Source organism: Myotis yumanensis, unplaced genomic scaffold (genome assembly GCF_028538775.1).
Source record: "Myotis yumanensis isolate MYYU_CA2020_CCGP unplaced genomic scaffold, mMyoYum1.0.hap1 SCAF_15, whole genome shotgun sequence".
NCBI classification, from domain to species: domain Eukaryota; kingdom Metazoa; phylum Chordata; class Mammalia; order Chiroptera; family Vespertilionidae; genus Myotis; species Myotis yumanensis.
Window position 1 is genome coordinate 29036758 of NW_027223766.1, and position 23716 is coordinate 29060473.

At 34.8% G+C, this 23716-nt stretch overlaps 1 protein-coding gene across 4 annotated transcripts in view; it reads right to left on the reverse strand.

Annotated features, from left to right (window-relative positions):
- Nucleotides 1-23716, reverse strand: part of COL14A1 (collagen type XIV alpha 1 chain) — a 179148-nt gene that overhangs the window by 52227 nt on the left and 103205 nt on the right. For all 4 annotated transcript variants that reach the window (XM_070392050.1, XM_070392051.1, XM_070392049.1 and 1 more), the window contains exons 33-37: nt 22579-22688; nt 18925-19083; nt 10773-10850; nt 8708-8794; nt 1413-1466 (exon numbers count right to left, since the gene is read on the reverse strand). In XM_070392050.1, coding sequence (XP_070248151.1) covers nt 1413-1466; nt 8708-8794; nt 10773-10850; nt 18925-19083; nt 22579-22688 — 488 coding nt within the window. The remainder of the gene's footprint in view (nt 1-1412; nt 1467-8707; nt 8795-10772; nt 10851-18924; nt 19084-22578; nt 22689-23716) is intronic.

Here is a 23716-nt window from a genome sequence, read left to right on the forward strand (position 1 = left end):
AGCAAATAAGAGATGACGCCAAGTGAGATACATCATTTCTATGCCTGAGAAAGTGTCACTATCTCAGAAAATAAAACAAAAAAAGAGCTATTTCTGGTCTAAGTTTTGAGTTGGCTAGTACCTGATTATCTTCAGCCTCCTTTCATTTACTACTTTTCCCCCCACATTCTCTCTTACCTTGCTTCATTTGTTTCCAACTTTTTTGTATTGATTTCAGTGAGGAATGGAGAGGGAGAGAGATAGAAACATCAATGATGAGAGAACCATTGATTGGCTGCCTCCTGCATGCCCCTGAGGATTGAGCCTGCAACCTGGGCATGAGCCCTGACTGGGAATTGAACCCATGACCTCCTGGTTCATAGGTCGACGCTCAACCACTGAGCCACCCTGGTCAGGCCACTTGTTTCCAATTTTATAGCAAAAAAACTTGCGATGTCCTCCTCTCCAAGAATAAATACTATGCAAATTTAATAAGTAACCACATTGAGGCAGTAAGTCAAGCAAATGGATGGAGAGCAGATCAGGTGAAGTAACATGGTGAAAATGAGATGGGGAGTCACATTATAAAGGGCCTTGAATCCCATGCCAAGGAAGGTGAATTGTATTCTTAAGGCAAACAGCCTATGCCTGTAGGTTTTAAGAGTGTAATATGACTGAGTATAACTTTAAAGGAATGAGTCTGGGCAAAGATGTGAAAAATCAATCAGAAAATCATGCCACTGGAGCCAGGAGACCAGTTAGAAGTTTTGCCAAAAGCCAGAGAGAAGATGGTGAAGCCTGAACTCAGTGGCTGGGCTTCTGCCATCCCTCGAGGCACTTTCCTGCAAAGTAGGAAAACATGTGCCTTGACATAGCTTTGTGCAGCTTGGTCCTCTTGGCTGGTGCCTTTGTACAGTGTACAACCTGAACCACCACACTTAGTGGCCTTGAGCAGTGAGAATGGAAAATAGAGTCATGTGTTTGATTATGCATAGTGGAGGAATTGTGCATGCTGGGAAGAAAGAAGGAATTTACAACCTGAGAAATTACCTGGGAGGGACTGCTCCTAGTTGTGATTCAGTATTCCCCCAAAGAAACATCTTTGTTTACAATACAAAATAAATATAAGAGAAAGGAAGAAAAGAACGGACAAGAGAGAGGTCTAAACCAGTCAGAACAGTGATACTATTTCTAACCCAGAAATCTTTCTTTTTACTATGTTATTAAATGTTCTTATTGATTTTTAAAAAACAACAACCATAAGTCTGAGAATAATGGAAAAGATTTAGACACAACTTTGATAAAAAATGTAAGGCCCTGTAGATTGCAAAGGGTAAACAGTACTGAACACCAACATTATTATGGCTAGTTATGAGGGAGAGGAGAGAGGGAGAGAGAGGGAGAGAGAGAAGTATTGAGATTGAGAACGTTACCTTTGGACCCTGCTCTCCTCGTTGGCCCTTTGGTCCTCTGAGTCCTGGACCACCCTGGCAAACAGATGTTACATATTAGCACAACGCACTTATTAGCACATCTTAAAGCCATCTATTTCATCCATTTTCCTTAGTAATATGGATCATGTAATTCCTATTTTGTATCAAGGCCAACACTTTGTGTAATGATATATGTTCATCAGGATCCTTAACTGGAAATTTGCCACCCAGACCCAGCTTCCCTGCTAATGATTTCATAGACTGAGGCAACTTTCTATGTCAAATAATTTTAAATAAAAAACAAATTGTGGTATTTAAAAAATTTTAGTGGTGTAAAACTAATACTATTAATGGATGCAAATAATAAAATATGTCCCTAATCTAAAATTGTATGCCTTATACTACAGCTTTGAGATTATTTAATAGCATTTTTCTTTATATGGTACATGTAAACACATATGTATATGTGTATATGTATTCTTTGCAAACATATATTTCTCCTATATATGTGTATAAATATATGTGTACATATATAACCTTTGAATATTTTTAATTGACTCACTATTTCACTTAAATCAATTTTAAAAGCAAATTTATAGCACTACAGTGAATGGAAAAAGTTATTACTTGCTAAGAATAGAAGGTAACCTTAAAGATATACTATAAATAATGTTATTAAATTTAGCTAGATTTTGTGCCTATTGAAGTTTTTGAGTCACAAGTTTGCTCTTTGTTAAAAAGGGATAGGCCTGGGGAGAGGGCAGGAGCAGGGTAGAAGGGGTCAATGAGGGGAAAAAGAGGAACGTCTGTGATACTTTCAACAATAAAGATATATAGTTTTTAAAAAGGGGATAAGTATTAAAATGGTCATACTGGCACCAGACTGAGAATATCACATTCACCTGAGCAGGATTAAAAGACCATTGAAAATGCAATATCTTTCTCACTATGTGATTCTAATTTATTTTTCTAATATATCCATGACTACTGAAAATCATGTGGGTACCATCGGCTTGTATCACTTAGGAAAAGACTATATCAGATGATCTTTACGTTTTCTCCCAGCTTGTTTTTGAATCACTTCAATTCTCTCCCTTCCCCAATTTCAATTGGTTGCTTATCTTCCAGATTTTTTAAATATAATTATATAATTCACATGTATATATGTAGCTTTAGAAATTATTACCTATAGTATTTTTGTGGTATAATTTGATGTATGTAGATTGCAGATGTGACATCAAACTTTTTATATGTATTTTTGCCTTAATGTTTTAGAGATTTTTCCATAATATAACATTTGGATCTAACTTATTGAGTTGCATAGTTGTCCACAGTTGCATGGATGGATGCATAATAGTTTAATCATTCTTCCACTATTGGAAATGTAGGCGGTTCCCCCACAAATTTTTTGCTGTTTAAACAATAATGCAATTAACATCCCTAAACACACCTTAAATAGAAATGTTAATATTTAAGTAAAAATGTTAACATTTAAGATAGCAACAAGTACAACTATAAATAAAATTTAATGAATATGCAAATACATTATCAAATGGTGCTCCAAAGAAAGCTCTGCCATCTGCCAAGAGTTTAAGAGGGTCCTTAGTTCTCTAACCCATAGTATATGATGTTGTCAAACTTTACATTTTTACCAACCTGATTGGTAAAAATAATTCCTTATTCTTATTTTAATTTTTATTTCCCTTAAAGCTACTATGACTGAACATCTTTTCATGTTTGTCGATTTGCATTTTCTCTCAATGCAACTACATATGTATATATATATATATTTAGTTTTCTATTGGATTGCATGTCTTTTTCTCTTTAATGTGCAGGAATTCTTCATATATTTGGATACTACATCCTTAACTGTTACAGATGATGCAAATATTTTCCCCCAGTGAGGCAGACATTGTTGGCTGGCTACCAAAGAGTCTTTCCTGACTTCTTTCCATTTTATTTCTGCTACTGTAAAGCCTAAAAGAGAGATTTACTTTCCCAGCCTCCTTGCAACTAGGAATGGATATATTAGCCAGTTGCAGCCAATTTGATCAAGAAGCAACAAGCCAAAGAAAAGCAAATTGGAGAGCTGGAACGATCTGGGTCCTTAATGAAGTTGGTGAGCAGCCTCCTTTCTTTTGGGTTCAGCCTCCTCTAAATCCTTTGCTGAGCAAACAATGAGTGTCCAAATGTTCTAATGGGTTTCACCACTGTGCTAGTCAAGTTTTCTGTTGCTTGCAGCAAGCCCACTGCATCCCAAGTAATATACCTAGTCTGGCCAACTCTTTAATTCTCTTTGCACATCTTAAATGATTGTGACTCTAGTTGACTCCCAGATATTCCTTCCAGACACACTATGTCTAAAAGCCAGGGACCATTTTACATTTCTAACTTGTTTGCCAACTTAACCCTGACCCTCATCACTGAGCACATGATAAGAATTCAACAAATATTTGTGGATATAAGATTCCATCTTTTAATAAGAAAGGATTAGTCCAGGCAAAGAGAATATGGTTCTTTCATGTCTCTCTACAGCTCTTTACAGTTTTATTGGCACATAATACTACTGTATAAATTCTTGAATGAGAAGATAATCACAACTATGTTAGTCATTGCACAGGGTTTATTACATACTGTTTGAGATACTAGTTCTTAAATAGTTTATTATACTTCAAATATTTTTAAATGTCAATAGCCTTTCTCCATTTTACATGTTTTGTTTTTCTCAACAAGTCAGAGCTCAACCCTCTCCTTTTACTTCTCTGCTGCTTTCTTCTCATTACAAAGTTTGACTCTTAGGTCATATGTAAATATCTTATAACTTGTTCCAGCAGTATTGCAAATGAAGAACTTGAAAAGCCTCCAGCTAAAAAGAGCTTATTGATGCCTTTTAAAATAAAATAAACATGATTGTAATTAAGAACTGGATCTTTAAGGACCAAGAATGAAGAAGAAACAAAAAAAAAACCCAGAGCAGCAGGCATGTGCACTGAGACTGCCCCAGGGAAAGATTGGGAAGATGGTTGAGGTTTACTGCAAAGCCTGTGTTTTATAGCCCACAAGGCAATGAAATATGAACTTGGGTCTATAATAGGTGGGGGAGGTAGAATATGAAACATTCATTAATGTTGAAGAACTTGAAAGGCTGCACTCTGAATGAGCTAGAAATGGAAATGGCCCACCGGCAGGTGGATGACCACGATGTTGTTTTCACTTTAGCTATGGCAGGAGGAGGAACTATCTCCCCTAAGAATTACTACCCAGTAGCTGATTCTTAAACAATCTAGGGACTGGAATTCACACTGCCTGTGAGGATCAAACAAAACTCCAAAGTTAAACCTAAGGTGGTTTCCAGTTGGTTGTATATTCAGGAGCTTAGCAGAAGCAGGCACAGATACTCGCTGGAGGAATATGTTTGAAACATAGGCTCAAAACAGTCCCAGAGACAAAGTTTCAAATAACATGAAGTCAAATATACAAAACCAAAAAAAATCACAAAATATACATGGAAACAAGACAGCATGAGTAAAATCATCAGGAAAACAAACGGCAGAATCAGAACCACATACACTGAGGATTTTAAAATTATAAGGTAAAGAATATACACCAAATTTAATATAATAAAGAAAAATAGTCTTGAAAGTGGTACAAAAGAAGAGACTGTACAAATAACAAGAAGGTTTAAAAAGGAACCAAATATAACTTCTAGATATACTAAAGATAACAATCAAAATCATAAACACAATAGCTAAGTTAAATGAAATATTAAATCATAGCTAAAAATAGAGGACACCAGAAGATAAATTTAAAGAAATTACACATAATGAAACCTGGAGATGCAAAGTAGATAATAAATAAAAAAAGGATTAAAAGACATGAGAGTAACATTATAAGTTATAAAGTCCATCTAGTTGGAATTTCAGGAAAACCTAATAGAGATTACAGCAGAGAGACAATATTCAAAGAGGCAGTGACTAAGAAAACTCCATAACGAATAAGAACATTGGTATTCAAATTCCTGAAGCCCCAAATTTTCCAAAACGACAAAACAACATCAATATTGTAGTGAAACTTCAAATTACTAAAGGGGTCTTGAAAAGAACCAGAGAGAAAAGATTTCTTTCTTACAGGACGATCATTAATTTGACTGACAGTTGACTTTTCAATAGCAACAGTGGAGCTATAAAATGGTGTAATCGCATCTACAAAGTGCTCAGAGAAAATAATTGTTAATCTAGAATTGTACTCCAAGTTTATTAGTTTGGAAACTTGTCTGAGTGCTTTGAGGTCAATATTAAACATTTTAAGCAAGATAGGAAGTTTATTGTTCTCCTTCGTTAAAATCTGAGCTGAGAATGGGTCCAGTGTAGCAGAGTAGCTTTACCATGTAAGGCAGCGTGAAACCTTGATTCCCAACATCTTATTGTTCTGCTGTGTCCCAGGATGTTGCTTATCAAAGTGACCTCACTACCACATGCCCCCATTCTAGTCTGTGAGGAAGGGTGAGGTTGGTTAGGAAGGGCATTTGGTTTTCATTTAAAAACAACATCCACGGTTACTTCATATATCTTCTCTCTCATTGGCCAGAGCTTAGTCCTAAGGTGACAGATGCTAAGAAATCAAGCCCCTCGCAGAATGCCCATGTGCTTGGCTAAAACTCAAAGGATTCCACTTTTTGAAAAGAAGCAGTGGCAATGAATATGGGATGGGGGACAATTAGCAATCTTTGTGACAATCATCGAAACAATCCTTTGATAACATGGGAAATAAAGGCATTTTCAGATGAACAAGATCTGAAAATTTACTATCAACACTCTTTCAAAGAAACACCCAAAGATTATATATATTGTGAAATTACAAACAAAATTTGACAATTAGAGTGAAAGATTTTAAATATCTATCTCTTAATCAAAAGATAAAAAATTAATGCTGATAAAGAAGATTCTAACAACACAAATTTACAATTTCATTTACTGGACTTTATATCTAAAATTCTGAACTTGACAACTAGGGAACACATTCTCCTAAAATCTACAGGGAAACTCTGTAAAACTTTACAAAAGGCCACAAAATAAATACCAAAGTATCAACAAATATCAAAAAATCGTTACTATACAGACTATCTTCCCTGATAAAGTACAATAAAATCAATACATTAATAAGAAAAAGATAAAAGTTGCACACATAATTGAAAATTTAAAAAGGTACTTCTAAGTAAATCATGACTAAAAGAATAAATGAAAATATAAACGATAGCTCACAGAAATATTAAATTTGTCTACATAGAATTAAAATTTCTAGACAATACACATTCTCTTAAACAACAAACAATCCATGGGCCAGGAAAAGATATTTGCAAACCATATTGTTAATAAAGGGTTAGTGTTCACAGTACATAAAACCACTTATAAATCAGTAAGGAAAAAAGCCTGTATAACAAAAACCTAGCAAAGTTTATAAACAGGTAATTTATATAGGAAAAAATCCAAATGGCTAAGAGACATGAAAAACTGTTTCATCTCACTAGCATGGAGGAGAGTCCTATTTAAATTAAACTAACAATGACACAGGGTTTTACAATCATCAGATAAAGGAAGGCGCTCATATTTGGCAACATCAGAGGGTCTTGGTGAAATGCATGGGAACTAGCTCTCACACAGAATTTGGGGAAGAGGATATTAGGACAATCATCCCGAGGAGCAATTTGGGGTTTCTTCATGAAGCTGATGATGCACCTTCCTTCTTCTCCAGCAAATCTAAGTGTTATTTTAAGAACACTAATTCATGTTTGCAAAGAGATATACAAAGAATGTTCACTGTAATAATATTGCCACAGGGAAATACTCCACAGTAATGGGTCAATAAACTGTAGTTTATATAATGGAATACCTTACAGCTGGTACAACAAATAAACTAAACAATGTGTGTTACCCTTGATAAAGTTCAAAGACATACTTTTGGGGTAAAAAAAAAAGTTGAAAACAAATCATTGTTTTCAATTTTCAGATTAAACTAAAGACATTAAACTAAACTCTTTACATTTAATTAAAGTTTTATAATGCACAAAATCCTTACATACGTATTGTCTTGTACATTCCTCACAATACCAGTTAAAGAAGTGGGTGCTATTGTATATACAAGGAAATTGAGGTTCACAGTGATACAATGACTGGCCAAATCTTACAATTTAAATGTAATGCTTTTACTATTACCGCAAATTTGCTTCTTGGGGATAAAGGAACCTTTTTTTTTATGTGTGTGGGTTCTACATCCATAGCTTGAAAGAATGTTCTATGTGACAAAGATAAAGGAGAAACTGCTGGAATATATTTCAAATGCATTCAGCAGGTTCTCTTTGTTTTTGTTCAGTTCAGGAAACGCGGTCCACAAATAAAGGAACGTTAGGTTGTTAGTAGTGCCGACCTGCAGTGAAGTTTCCCGCTGCAAGCCAGCTGTCAGAGTGGTTACCTACTGCTCACATGCCACCTGGGCTGGCCGCTTCCAGGAGGTCAAGGTACAGACGCTGGCCAGGCGTCAAAATATCCTTCCGTGGCTTCTGTATTTGCTGGTGCACCTTCTCCCTGTTTTCTTTGTCTTCTGCCCTGATGTAATTCTCATTCCCTAACCAGACACCAGCTGTAGCATACTTATACCAAAGAAATACTGCTAACCCAGTTTAACAGGTTAGACAAAAAAAAAATGAACATCTAAACATATTACAAAAGATTTATCATGCTAAATACAAAGACCCAGATAGTGCAATTTTATATATTTTATATTTTACAAATATGTTTTCTTTTTCTCTTTCCTTCTCTCCCTCCTTCCCTCCCTTTTCTCTCTCTTCCTCTTCCTCCTTCTTCTTCCCCTCCCTCCCTCCCTCCCTCTCCTTCTCTATAGAAAGTTCCAGTCATGCTCAGATGACATTCTTTTCCTGAAAAATTCGAAATCCTCCCTTCACATATAAATTTTGATAACAGAATGAGAAAGATGAGAGCATGGAAATATTACAGGTATAAGTAGAGGGCCAATATTTGAAACATTCACACTGAGAATGAACCACAGGAGTTTCAAGGGAACGTTTGGCATATACGGCAGCATGAGGGTTATCTTGCATAGTGATTAAGAGCATCAGCTCTAGGAGGCACAGAGACCTGGATCTGAGTTCTTTAAGCAAGTTACGTAACATCTCTGTGATTAACTGCGTGCTTGGTACAATGGAGATCATCTATCAGACACACAAGTGATAGCTATAAATGTTATTAAAGAACATTTAAGCCCAACTAGGCGAGACTTACTGGTGGGCCTGCTGGTCCCAGAGCCCGTTTGCTGGTTTCAGAACAGGAGCAGGAATGTGGAAGGTCTGGGCAGTTCTCCTCATCCCTCTGAGAAGAAAAGAAAATAGCATAACGGATAACAAAAACTTTTACTTAAGACACTTTAAAGTGAGCATTAGTCTAGAAAGGCAGAAATATTTTTTCCTGACCACAAAAATCTTTTCTTTGAAGAACAATGACTGGGTGTCTTGTGAGTCACTGATAATCATCATTATTAAAGGATGTTAAAAACCTGTTTGGGAATCCAGGGGAAGAAAGAAAGGCAGTAGTGGGTGTAAAAAAATAGCCTCCAAACCACCTAACTATTTAATTCAGTTGGAGCAGCAGTACTCTATGAACTAAAGGTCTTGCAAACTTTGTGTTACAATATTTTTCCCATTTCAAAGGATAAAAGAAAACTTGCTGGTCTAGTCAACCAAAATAACTGCATCTATACTAAAACAAACAAAACAAAATAAAAACAGTGCTTAAAAACATCATCAGCCAGGCTGGGATGGCTCAGTGGTTGAGCATCAACCTATGAACCAGGAGGTCACAGTGTGATTCCCAGTCAGGGCACATGCCCAGTTGCGGGTTCGACTCCCAGGAAGGGGCATGCAGGAGGCAGCCGATCAATGATTCTCTCATCATTGATGTTTCTGTCTCTCTCTCCCTCTACTTCTCGAAAATCAATTTAAAAATATATTTTTTAAGTTAAAACATCATTAATTCTCTGTAACAATTTTAACTACTGCTCACATTCTGTACTTGGAAAAAAGTAAATCATGGCATCAACCTAAAGCTTTGAGATAGGAGATCATATTTCTTTTCTTGAAGAATTTTGTGGTGATCACATTTTGCTTGACACACCATCAGATTTGTGGCATTTGTCCTTCCAATTTCCAATCTACCTGCACTTATATATGACATCACAGTTTCTCTGATTTAAATCTACCCCAGAAACTACTTAGAAACTTATTTTGTTGAAGAAAGAGTAAGTTATTTCCTTCTCAAACATAGTTGGCATGAATCTACTGCCTGCAAGAGATGATGTGATCTGTTGTAAGAGCTTAAGAAGGCAAATTGCTCAGACTTTATGATGGCTTCTCCATATCCATTCTCCACATTTAAGTATTAAGACATGACTACGTCCAACCATGATGGTGTCATCCATTTCAGCTCAGGATCTAAGGATCTGAAGATATGAATCTGCTTTCATATATACAGGTATACCCTTATGAATTACACATGGTATTATTAATAAGAAAAAGTTTGATTTTTCTTGTATCAATTACATAGGGTATAGAGCTTATAAGAGCAATTCCAAAACTGTGTACCAGGGTGGCCTGGGGCACCATGACAAGGTCACAGGAGCATGTAAATGTTTTAAACTCAAGAGAAACACCCATTGGACTTTGTATGAACAACCAGCTCAAAGTAGTTCACAGTTTCAACAATAGATTTTGAAATACTGTTTTGGTGATGTCACGTATTTGCAAATCTGAGCATTTGCTCATTGAGTAGCAAGTACCATGAGAAAAATCAATATGGAAAAACAAAGTGAGGGTGGAAATGTCCCATCAGATCCCAAGATATAAGCAATTGTACAGTGCCAATAGGCACACACATCCCATTAAGTCATTTTAGTTATTTAAGAATAAAATAAGTATATCATTTTTTTCATATGGCTATTGAGTTATTAGGACATAAACATTTAGTAAGATGTTTGGACCTAATTACTTCAGCAATGGAGCTGTTAGGTATTTCTTCTGTTTTAGGGATGACATAAAGTATTCCAACACTAAATATTTTATGAACAAGGAAATCTGGGAAGATCTGGACTATGTAAATGGCACCACAGAGGTTGTGCAGACCTACTATGTATTCAGACACACCTTCCTCTTAACATCTTTCTCATTTTATCATCACAATGAATTATCTCTGATATGAGTTTTGCAAAATAGCATTTCACTTTCAGAGAAAATTCAATATAACTTCAGAACATTTTAATGAAGACCAGACCCAATAATGAATGAAGATTTCTTACCAGGCCTGGTAGTTCACAGCATTTGTCTTTATTGGCCCAGGATGTGGAACAAACAATATCAAACATCTGTAACTGGAACTGAAATTTAAAGTGAAATTGTCATTCAATAAAATATAGATACCTTGTGTTTATAGCTATTATGATTTCATACTATATATCAATAATAGGACACCAATACATTTATAACATAACATTACCAAAAATAAATTAAAAAGAAATTCCAACAATACGAAACTAATTAGCTACTCAAAGACACAATGGTCTAAGATTTTGTCTATAGTTACTCCATCTACCATCCAAACTCCCTTATTTATCACAACTTCCCTTCCCATCTCCACCTAAAGAATCTTAGCACCTCTGCTGAAACCTTCCCCATTACTGCTCATCATGGTTATTCCAAGTACCTCTGTAATCCCACAACATCCCTTAGGTCTCTCTTTCATAGCATGGTGCCACCATACAATATAATTATTTATAGTTTCTTCTCCTTAGACTGTCAGCACTTCAAAGGATAGAGAACCACTTATTCATCTTTGTATCCCTTATTGCAATATAGAGCACGTAGTAGGTGTTCAATGAAGGCTTGTTGAATTAATTCCAACTTTAATCATTCAGGCATACATTCGGACAATTTCTCTTTAGTAGGACATTAGCTGGATACTATGTAGACCTTTAGGATACAAAAATGAACAAAACCACAAAGTATTCTGCCCTCAGTGGATTTCCAGGGAATGAGAAACAGGCACATAAATACTGTTTTCAACATGGTAAGTGTCATGATAGTCACATATGGTATTGTGAGAAGCTGGGCTAAGTGTATTTTTATTTAAGCCATTGATCATGCCATAAATATTTAGACAGTCTTGCTCTATTCGTGTATGTTGGCAGCAACTCAATATGTATGTTGAAATATACAGAAACATCATTATACTATCATTAGGGGCTGATACGAACATCATGACCCAACTACTTCTAATATTATATTTCTTCTTAAATTATTTTCACATATTAAAAGTGTCATCAGTTAGAGAGCTGGGAGAAGGATCAAGTTTTTTTCTTTTTACATCTTCAACCTTCCTTCAGCAAGTGGTATTTTAAAGCAAGAGTTGGAAACTCCTGGTGCCTTATTTTCTCCCAAGCAATACTATTCATACTTCAGTAAATACTGTTTCATCGCAGGATGAAACAGAGAATGCCCAAGTAGATAGGACTATTGAAATAGGTTAGCAATGATGCATACAGTATCACAGAAGAGCCTGTCCTAGACCTAGATCATAGTCAAGAGAAGAACTCAGGCTTTCCCTCAATCTGTCCAAGAAGAACTGTGTCTTGCTGCAAACATCCTTCCCCAAGTGAGTTTTGCAAGATTATTTGAAAAGAAAACCTTAATTTTGAAAGCAGATCCATGAATCAAGGCATCATGTTTTCTTATGATACAAGAACTGTGTTTTTTTGAGGAAATATGTGTGTGGTTCACTGATATTTTTTCAGACTAATTTTTGTTTTTAATTTTTACCAAGGGTATAATATCTGAATCTCTGCAGGGCAACCATACAACAAAATTGTGATCATTAAAAAAATAGGTTTTTAAAATTAGAACATTTTTAAAGAACATGATTATTAATTTTCATGAACAGCAAGAGCAGCAAAGCTACTTCAAGAAACACACTGGTTAGGAGGCTATGGAGCTAGACTATCTGGGTGTAATCTTTAAGTCCTTCCCTCACAAGCTAATGCATTTTGAACAAATTATTTAATGTCTTAGAGTCTTGAGATTTTTTTTGTCTGTAAAATTAATATAATTGTAGCTACTGAATAGTAGCCATTCATTAGAGTAATAATAGTAGCTATAATAATAAAATGAGTTATTTAGAACAGTGCCCAGAATATAGTTATTATAAGTAATAAATATTTTAATGTACAGCTCTTCCATAATTGAATTCTTTAAGGTAGAGGAGTATATAATACAAGGGCCAAAATGTAGAATCATAATGAAAGTGATATAGTATTGAGGGCAAATATATCATAGTAGTGTGTTTACATAATAATCATATCTATTTAATATTCTGAGTAAAATCTTGGCAAATAACAATAACAATAACAGCAAACATTTAGTGAAACCCTCCTATGTACCAGACACGATCCTAAGGACTTTTTGTCTGTATAATTTAATCCTCAGGTCAACCACAATGAGGCATAATACAGTACTAGCCACCCCATTCCATAGAATAATCCCTAGGATGAAAAAGCCTAAGGAATTTAAGCAGGTGCTGAAAGATGAGTTCTGGTTGGGATTTGAACAGCCCACCTCAATTTTTTAAATATATATATATTTTTTTAATTAATTTTTTTATAGAAAGGAAGGGAAAGGGATAGAGAGTTAGAAACATCGATGAGAGAAGAACATCAATCAGCTGCCTCCTGAACACCACCTACTGGGGATGTGCCCGCAACCAAGGTATATGCCCTTGACCAGAATCAAACCTGGGACCCTTAAGTCTGCAGGCTGACGCTCTATCCACTGAGCCAAGCCGGTTAGGGCCCACCTCAATTTCTTATGGTTCATTTTGCAGTGGATAAATTTCTGGTCTAATATTTAAAATACAGATACCCAAGCCTCACTTTACAAGGCCATTTGTCTGGGGACATTTATTAAATGGGCCCCATTATGACAGCATTAGATAGAATCAGCTAAATCTGTAAGTCATTCATCCATTAAGAAATATTCCATTTCTGAACAGAGCCCTCAGTGTAAAACCATTTTGGTGACTGGGAAGATTTACATAAAGCCAAGGCCTTTCACTCGCCCCAAGCTGGCACCAGGCTCTGTGGAAGTTTTTAAATAAACATTCACCATCTAATCACCTAGAACAGTATAATGTCTACATATATACCTTTGGCTAAACTTCTGCCCTATTGAGTGACTGGAATTCTTATGCGCTCGTTTTATTCACTCAAGGGGTTGAATGCCTACTAAGTGCTGAATGAAGCCAATACTGTCATCTGAGGAATGCTTGTGGGCTGCCTTCCTTTTCAAGTTAGATGAAGTCAGCAGCCTTTTTTGTGTGTGAGCACAAAAAAATTTATTCATAATTGTTTTGCGTTCGTAATAGCTTAGATTCTTCAGCCTTTATTTAGGAACTTCTTTTTCCAAGGCACATTTCTGGGGATTGATTAAAAAACCCTCTAGCTTTTATTCCAAAAGCAGTGACACACATATTTGTAGTAATTATGTAGGAAACAGTACAGAAGTGGTCTATCGAGAGATCTTACATCCGAGTGCCTGTAAATGCAAGACAATATGGTTAAACATAAATCATACTTCAAGCAACTAATGCCAAGAGGCAGTCACTTTTTACTTTTGTAACTTCTCTCCTTTTGAACTGAAAATAAAAATTTTATGTGACAAAAATAAAAAGGAGAAAGGTGTAGAACCTCCCACTTTTACTTTTTATAATCTCTTTCAAGGGAATACTGAGCCGATTACAAATGCTCATTTTTCATTATTGGACATTTCTGTCTGGGTGTAGCACAAAAGGCAAGTCATGGAGGTCAAATGTTAGCATGGAAATAAGATTAAAATATTTCTCAGCAGTTGCCACTGTGACCTGTGAATGGCAATTAAAATGTATCTCTGGGTTCACTTTCTGCTCAGTACCAGATTTTATCCTTTTTTTTCCTAGCAACATATAACTAAGCTTATAATTTGAAGTCAAGCTATACCTGAACTTATGCTAATATTCAGAGAGCTTGACATTACTCAAGAATACTGGCAAAAGATTACTGGGGACCTAACCCATCTTCTGCTTTTGATTTGGTGTTCAACTTTTATTGACTCCATTTCAAAACTAGGACTTATTAAGCACATACCATTTGTCAGATATTTAACATAGTGTTTTTATTTGTTCTCTGTTTATTGATTTTAAGGAAAACCATCATGGCATTAATTAAATTAGGAAATGAAAATTAACGGCTTTACTTGTTGGTAGGGATTAGAATACTTGGGTGTCGACATACTTGGGAGGACCATATTGATCACATTTACTTTCAAGGTTGTAATTCAAATAATGTAAGTCTTTGGACTTGTCAGTGAACATGACTCCCTCCTCTGCCTGAGGTTCTGTAATAATCAGACCCAGTGGAAGAGAGCTTAGAATGGAAGGTAGGTAACTGTATGCAAGACACATATGATCTCACCTCACTTTCCTCATTTTTAGAAAGGGAATCCCTCCCTAACTTCTTCAAGTCTCAATTTCTGCATCTATAAGAGGGGCTTATTTAAGACTCTCTTCTGAGGGGTATTGGAAGCAGTAATATCTTGAAATCACAGGGTTGTGGTGTGTTATGCCTTTTCTGAAAGCATAATAAAACAAATGTAAAAGTATTAAAATGTAAAAAATGCTGGTTGAATTACCAACAAAAGTTATCTGCGGTACTACCAGCAGTCAGCCTCCAATAATATTAGCTACTATACCTATTTTAAGGATTAAAAGATATAATTCTTGTGAAAACAATCATTTTATTGTAATTTAAAAATACTTGGTTCTATGGGACCATTCACTAGTCTACTATTGATTCCTGCAGAAAAAGCTTTAACTTGATAAATAATTTTAATAAAAAATGCATAAAAATTTGTATTTGTCTTTAGCAGCAGATGGCTAAACAAATGTCAATTGGATACGTGTTATATTTTAAAGGTGGAAGACACTAAGATACATGAGCCAATGCCAGAAGATAAAATTTTTCCTAGAATCATCTCTGATTGGCAGCATTATAATTTCACTGCATGTCAGAAAAAATAGGAGACATTTCTTAGGAGAAAGAAGATGGGAAAAAGAAGAACAGCTGTTAAGTTTCCCCCCACTTGTGTTTTGACAGCTAAGTTAGGACTGCTTATTTAGTCCCACTGGGCACTTTTGCTGCCTATAAAATCTTTCATTGCAGAACACAAGTTGTTTTTATTATAAATGTGAGTAATTTAATATAGTAGTACTGTATCCCTAAATCCATTAATCTCTTCTCCACTCAACTTGGGTTTAAGAAGAATATATTTTGTTTAGAGACTCAATATTTAGAGTTTTTCCATCATCTGACACTTTTTAAAATCATTGCTGAATTTGCCCAGGGAATGCTGACCTATAAACTACTAATCTCAGTGATCTGATAATTACTCCCTCTGGAATAATGCAAAACTTGCACATTACACATTCACTTTCGCTAGGTAGTGAAGTACAAGTGTATACTAAGAATTTTTTTTTTTTTTAGCAATTTGTGATTTCTAAAGTGAAAACTGAGGACTGAAGCTTGTCTCTAGCCCTGCACTGAAACAATTAAGCAATTACCTCAAAAAGCAAGGGAGCTTCCAATCACATTCTTGAGAGCTAATCTAATATCATCCATTTTAGTATAATCAAATTCTTTAATAAGTGGGCAGACTGAAAATCTATTTGGTAATCCTTTGTAGAATTCTAGATTCTAACAAAAGCTACAACTTTCTTCCTACTAGCCTTACAAAGAACTCTTTTAATTATTGACTTCCATAAATTCCCCATTGTCTACTACTGGTTGGAAGTCACCACAGAGGCTGCTCTGTTCAATTGCTTTTCTCTCATGGACAGTTAAAGATTTATTGCTGGTAGGACTGAAACCTACAGTAAGTTTTGCATCCAGAAATAAAGTTGATGTTTAATCGGCCATATATTTAGAGTACCGTTTATTTACACAGAGTATAATTTGAAGTAATTGTAATTATAAAATTGTCATTTGGAAGAATTATATTTTTCAAACTATAATTGTAAAATACAAATTAGGAGAGGGTATGATATATATTATTGGATGGTTGTCAATACCATACATGAATAGAATATATGCAAAACAACATTTTAACAAAAGATATGGAACCAATCAAATAGATGACATTCTATTTAATTTCCAGCAAGTATTTCTTGAGAACTTTGTTCATATAAGATTTATTAGATACTGTGATGGAGGACAGAAGAGTGTGATTGTATGAAGACCATGATATGGTTTCTATCTTGAGGGATTTATACTCTGGCTAGAGGGATGAAATGTAGATATATGAAAGAAAAAGAAAATAATATATGGCCAAAAATAATTGAGTGTTATATAAGCAGTAGAGGGTTAGAATAGGTGAAAAAGAGAAGGTATTACTGATATCCTTAAATAATAACAGCTGCTCATTATTGAATGCCTTTTAAGAGTCAGGAGATTTATATGTATTATTCATAAAATAAAAATAATAATTTAACCAGTGATTTGGGCCTAGAATCTCATATAGCTAGGTTGTCTCTCTTTCTTAAATTAGAGGCTATTCACTTATCCATCCAAGCATCCATCTATATACATCCATTTATTTTTATAAGAAAGATATCCTTAGTTTGCTAATTCTGGCTCTTTATAAATTCTAGAGTGTGCTATCATATAAGTATCTTCCATGAGATAGAAGATGGTGTGTTTCTTAATCAACATAAAATTCCACACATTAAGAGGAGACAACTCCTTTAAAAATATTATGTAAATATTTTTTAAAGTCTCTTAATATAACTAAAAACAAAAGAGCTTTCCATCACTTTTATATTCTCTCTTTCTAAATATCTAATCCATAGTTCTCCAAAGCAAAGTAGAACAAAAGCACTTTTAAAGATGCCTCAAAACTCATGCTAAGCAAAATAAGTCAGACAGAAATACTCCAGAACAATATGATTTCACTCGTATGTGGGATATAAAACTGAAAGCAACGAATGAACAAACAAGACAAACAAAAAGACCCTCATAGACCCAGACAACAGTTTGGTGGTTATCAGAGGGATGGGGAGGTAGTAAAGAGTAAAGGAGGGTCAAATATATGGTGATGAAAGATTTGACTTTGGGTTGTGGGCATACAACGCAATATACAGATGATGTATCATAGAATTGGAAACATAAAATTATATTATCCAATGTCACCCCAATAAATTACACATATATTAGCATCAATGCACACAAGGATTTTATTTCTATTGTTACCACAAAGAGAAATGCCACAAAATAGCAGAGTCCTAAAGTTAATCACTTTAGAACTCTGGGAGTTTGCTGGTGTGTACAGTGAATGGGTTAGATGAGAGTAGTGCAATTAAAACTATGCTCCCTTAGGAACTATTGGAGGTGGGGACACTTACTACCCCACATCCTCTCTCCCATTCAATCAACATGGATCTGTTTTAATCTTATTTATTTATTTATTTATTTATTTATTTATTTGATTGACACATCAGAAGATTTCATTTGCACAAAGTGACCGTCAGCTTAAATAGACTTTGAGAACTACTAAGTTGCTCTAAAGTTTCATATAATGGGCTAGTTCTACCGACCTATGAAACTACAAGACAAAAATAGTCATTCATAATTCATTTTATGTTTCCGTGACATATAAGAGAAATGCAGAATTGTTGGGGTTGTTTAAAAGAATAAACTATTCCCCAGGCTAAATGGTTCTAATTTATAAAATGACTCAAATTAGAGAATGATGGTAATTAGCTATGACTGCATGGTGTTAAAACAAAAACTTGTATATGCCGTGGGTAATGAGTGAACAAAAAGTTATTTCTTTGCCAGTTGGAAGTCTCAAGGCTTAAATTCCTTGTTGTAGGAAGAAAAAAATATATTATTTTAGAATGATTTGTCACCTAGATAACGATATGATTAAAGGGTAAATTTCACATGAACAATAGCAAAAAGCTAGTTGTAAAATGCCCAAATCTAATCCAAATGAGAGGCTTATGTCAATTTCCTGTGTATAATAATCACATTTTGTATGAATCTACATTTGCTTATACAAATGAAGTTCCTTCACAGTTTTGATTCTCACGTTAACAATTTATGCCACAAATCATATGATGAGTATTTTACTATCTGAATTTTAAAATGCCTTTAAAAAATAAACTAGCTTAATTCCTGGAGTATAATATAGCAGAAGTTTATTGCCAAGAGCTTTAACTATGAATGTTTTAGTTCATTTATAAAGGCTGCTAACTATTTAGCCATCAACCCATCCATTCCTTTACCAAACTTCCCCCCTGGGTAATAAATAATTATATTTTTAAAAGACCTTTTTCTATAACAATAACATGGCTTCAATTGTTTATCCACTTACTGGTGCAGAGTTTCCATTTGGTCCTCTTGATCTAACCATTCTCCCTAGGACTTCGACACCATCCACTGTGATATTCGCCGATGCATTTATTGCCTTCTCACCCACTTGCTTGCAGTCAATAACCACTTTGGCCAAAGTCTTGTTGACAACAATGTGTAGCTGGATAAAAGTCAGGATGTTTTAGTAGGTAAGAAGTGAGAGGACTATCAACCACATTTACATAATTGCATGACTCATTACTAAAATATATGAAAGAGACGAGCAGGAATTCTGTCACTACGCATTTTGCTAGAGGAGAAGGTTTCTACTTTATTACCTCCAGGACTGTCCCACAGTTAGTACCATGTCTGTTTTTATTTAATTAATATTTTTCTTTAAAGTAACTTTGAAATGATTCACTTTTTAAAAATCTAGCCTTCCTCTAAAGCAGTAATAACTTGAAATCACAGGATTGTGGTGTGAGTTATGCCTTTTCTGAAAGCACAATAAGACAAACGTAAAAGTATTAAAATGTAAAAAATGCTGGTTGAATTACCAACAAAAGTAATCTGCGGTACTACCAGCAGTTGGTAATTTAAGGTGAGGAGAAAAGACCTAAAATCTAAGGGGAAAGGAGGAAGGCTTTCTAGTGACTCTGGGCCCAAATAAAATACAACTCTTTAGCTTAATGAATGGTTCAATGATCTGAAACTGGAATCTCTAGAATCTGGAGGTCCATGGTGATATATTCAAAAGTCTACACATTCTTTGTGAGGATTGGTAAAAATCTACATTGTCATGTAGGTGATGGCCAAGGTAAGTATATTCTAAATGAGACACGTTGTAAGCAAGTCCTGCCATGAAATTTCAGTGCTGATAAATGATGTCTGTCACATACTTCTTGTTTGTGGCAGGCTACTTGTTTAGTGAGCTTAAAGAGTGAACTTAATTGGCAAATAATGATTTCATTTTCATGATTAAATGAAAACCAAAAGCAGTTTCAAATAGCTGTATAAGAGAAGGTATCACAGCAGTTCAAAGAGAAAGTGTTGGGCAATGTGAATCATGGTTACAAGAGTTATAGCAGCTAGTGCTGTATTGTGAGCAGAGGTTGAGTGACCAGGAAATAATGTCATCTTTAAAATTAAAATGATGTTACTTTTAATTTCATGGGTTTTATTCTATCTTCATTTATTTACTTTTTATTTGTTGCCTGGGAACTGAAAGCATAAAAACTTATACCAATTGTATTTAAGTTACATCATGATTTAAATAATTTACATCAGTAGTGGAGGCTCCTAATATTCTTTTTCCTTCAAAAAGAAGTTAATCATAATCTATCCAGATCAACACTGCAGGAGTAAATTACTTGTTTCATATTACATCTCTTTTATAATCATTTAGAAGGGTATAGTTTGACTCATGTGTTTTTGAGCCTTAGAATATTTTTCATTATTGTAAATTATAGAAATTTTCATGCTGAGCACTAGACAACCTAATATATTACGCATGCTTTAATACTATTAACTTATGAGGGAGATCATTCATATTTTTTAAATTGTTGCTCAGTGGTTAGAGTGTTGGCCACCAGATGGAAGGGTCTATGGTTCGATTCCTGGTCAAGGGCACATACTTGGGTTGCAGGGTCAATTCCAGGTCTTGGTCGGAGCATGTTTGGGAGACAACCAATTGATGTGTCTCTCTTACATTGATGTTTCTCTCCCTCTCTTTCTCTCTCTATCTCTATCTCTCCCCCCACCCCAAAAAAGAAAAATCAATGGAAAGAATAAAAAAAAATTTTGCTTTATAAAAGAAGACATTAAAAAGTTTTCAAAAATATTTTGATTTCACTTATGAATTCATTTATATAATTATAACTTTTTGAAAGAGACTTTGGGGCCATACTTCATACCCAAAGTGTACAAAATAAAGCCAAATGAAGATCAATAAGAATTAAGGTAAAGTTTTTCTTCAATTATAACATAAGTTTATGAAAAAAAAACTTTGATCAGTACAAACTGAATTTGCATCAAGATTTTCTGTTAATAGATATATTACTAGTTTGTTCCATGATATGCCTTTCTTATTTTATTTAGCTTTAGCTTTATTAAGACTTAGCAAGTGGAAAAAGATTTTTTCTTTTTTTTTTTTTAACAATTTATTGATGAGAGACAGAGAGAAACATCCATAAGTTGTCCCACTTATTTATGCATTCATTAGGTGATTCTTGAACTGGCCCTGACTAGGGATCGAACCTGCAACCTTGGCATATGGGGACAATATTCTAACCAACTGAGCTACCTGGCCAGGGCCTAGGAAGATTTTTCTTCATATAATTTTTAAAAACTTGAAGGTTTATGAATTTGAAACAAATTTTTAATGAACCTACCTATAGGTCTTTGAGTTCTCCTGGTAAGGTAAGCAAAGCTTAACATTTACCTAAAATTCTTAAAGAATTCTTTGAATAAAAATTACTAGTACAAGCCCATGCCTATTCCACAGGCAAAGATGGCAATTATTTTTAACACTCATGAAATCTCACAAGCTTTTCATCTCCTGAACATTTTTTCCTTGACTACTTTGCAGCAGACACTGTATAATCAAGAAAAGAATCATGTCAAGAGGAATTTGGTGAGAAATGACAATAACTCCAAAGATATGCTAATAGGACCAATTTGAAACATGAACTAATTGATTTCCACTTGCATCTTATGTGTTTTTATGGTATCTTTTATGGTCTTATTCAGTCAGGGAAAAATTACATTTTTATGCAACTCTTTTTATGCATGACAGAGTCAGAATTTTGTTATGCAATTGTTCATATGCAGTGATGGTATTCAAAACCCCAGAAAGTAGTAAAGTTAGTGTTTGATCGTGTACTATGTCAGGAGACAGAACCAAGATGAAGACTGCTGTGCTATATCCCTTTTCTCTCTCTAATAGGGCAAGAAGGGATGGGTTAAGAGACTTTTGCTAGCGCCACCTGGTAAATGCTCTGCTCTCCCTGCAGTCTTGGTATTGCATGCCTACCAGCCCAGAGATCATTGGGGTTATTTGCCAAACATAAAAGAAACAGTACATATTGGAAGGAAGCATGTCTACCAAAACTAAGTGTTTCCAAGATGTAAAATGTTAAGGAACAGAGCTCTTGCTACAAGTCCAAATTAAAATAAGAGCAAGTTAAGTCAGGTTTTACAAAATTTGTCCTCGGGGTAACTTTTATGATAGCAGTAATAGGTTGTGTGTATATATATGTTTAAAAAAAAACACAGTTATATCTATCTTTACATAGATACAACTATGCAATCAGTTATATCTATCTTTACATTTTAATATGATTTGACTAGTTGTACCTTTCATCTGCACTGGTAGGCAGGTAGACCAGCAATCCTTTCTACGTCACACATAATGCCTGCTTAATAATACAGTGCCCTCTATTAAACTGTTCCTCATGGTGGGAACCTGGACCACTTCTATCATATCTCCTGGGGTACCTGCTAAAAAATTCACATTTCAGGGTTCTATCTCAGAATCTCTAGGCATTGTTAATAAGCCCTGCAGGTAATTCTTTCTCCAGTTGAAATTTGAGATCCAAAGCTCTACGGAATAGTTTCACCATCTATCTGTTGCTTTGCCCACAGTGAATAAAGACTGTGTACACAAAGCATTACCCACCTTGTGAAAGCTTCCATGGAAAATTTTCCTAATTTCAGGTCCTTCAAACGTAATAGTTTGAAAATCCCCACTGTAGTCATAGTTGAAATAGGTTAAGGTTTTCCCACCATCTAATCAAAGAAAAAGATTTTTAAAAGAGTTAAAATGAATGAATAATTTTCTACAATTCAACTCAAGACAGAAAATAATGCATCCATTGTTTTGAAGCTCTGTTTACAACAAAGTGATGAGTAAGGAAGGAAGGATCTGCAGTCCTTGGGTTGCCCAGGCTTCTGGCTGGCCAGACTAACTGACTTAACAATGTGGTGATGATGGCAAGGCAAGGACTCCTACACATATTTTTCCTCTATACTTCATTGCCTACATCACCCTCTTAAAAGAGGGTTGTCTGAAGCTAGGACGAGGGGCAGACAGAAAGGGAGAATGAAGTTAATCAAATCTTAAGAAACAGAAACCAGACTCGTTGCCTAATTAACCCACTATAGCAAACAACTTTCCCAGGACATGCAACTTATACCACCCCAAAAGAATGATATTCCAAGATGTCTCTTATTATGAACAAAGGAAAGCCTTCCTAATCTTGAGTATTTCATGTCACAAGGAATATTTTGTTACATAGAAATAAGAATATTTTTCTCACTAATTCATTCCCAGGTTACAACTTAATTCTTCACTCTGCTTTCAAAAGGAAAAGCTAGTCTTAGTCATTTTGAGAGACTTCATTGTTTTCCAGTCCTGCATGTATATGGAGTTAGTGGCTTACACCTTTTTAATCTATAACCTTCCCTTAGTTTGGATATCAATACAAAATGCTTTCACAAGATCATATTTAGTTGTTGATTCATTTCCATGTACTGAAAAGTCTTTTCACAAATACTAGCTGAAAACAAGTTTAAAACACTTTCCTTATCCGAATGTTTGAGTTAGTACCTAATAGTAGCCACTAAATTTTGGTTCCTAGCTTCATTGGAATTCTAAACTAAAAATCTATTTAGAAAACTCATTGACATTAACAAAAAACTTGATGATCTTCTTAAGTGATCATTATATGTGACATCCAAGAGTGTGAGGTTAAGAAGCTTCCTTCATTGGTTCCTTCTCAACTTTTCAAAACCCAAACAATGGTGGGTTTCCCAGT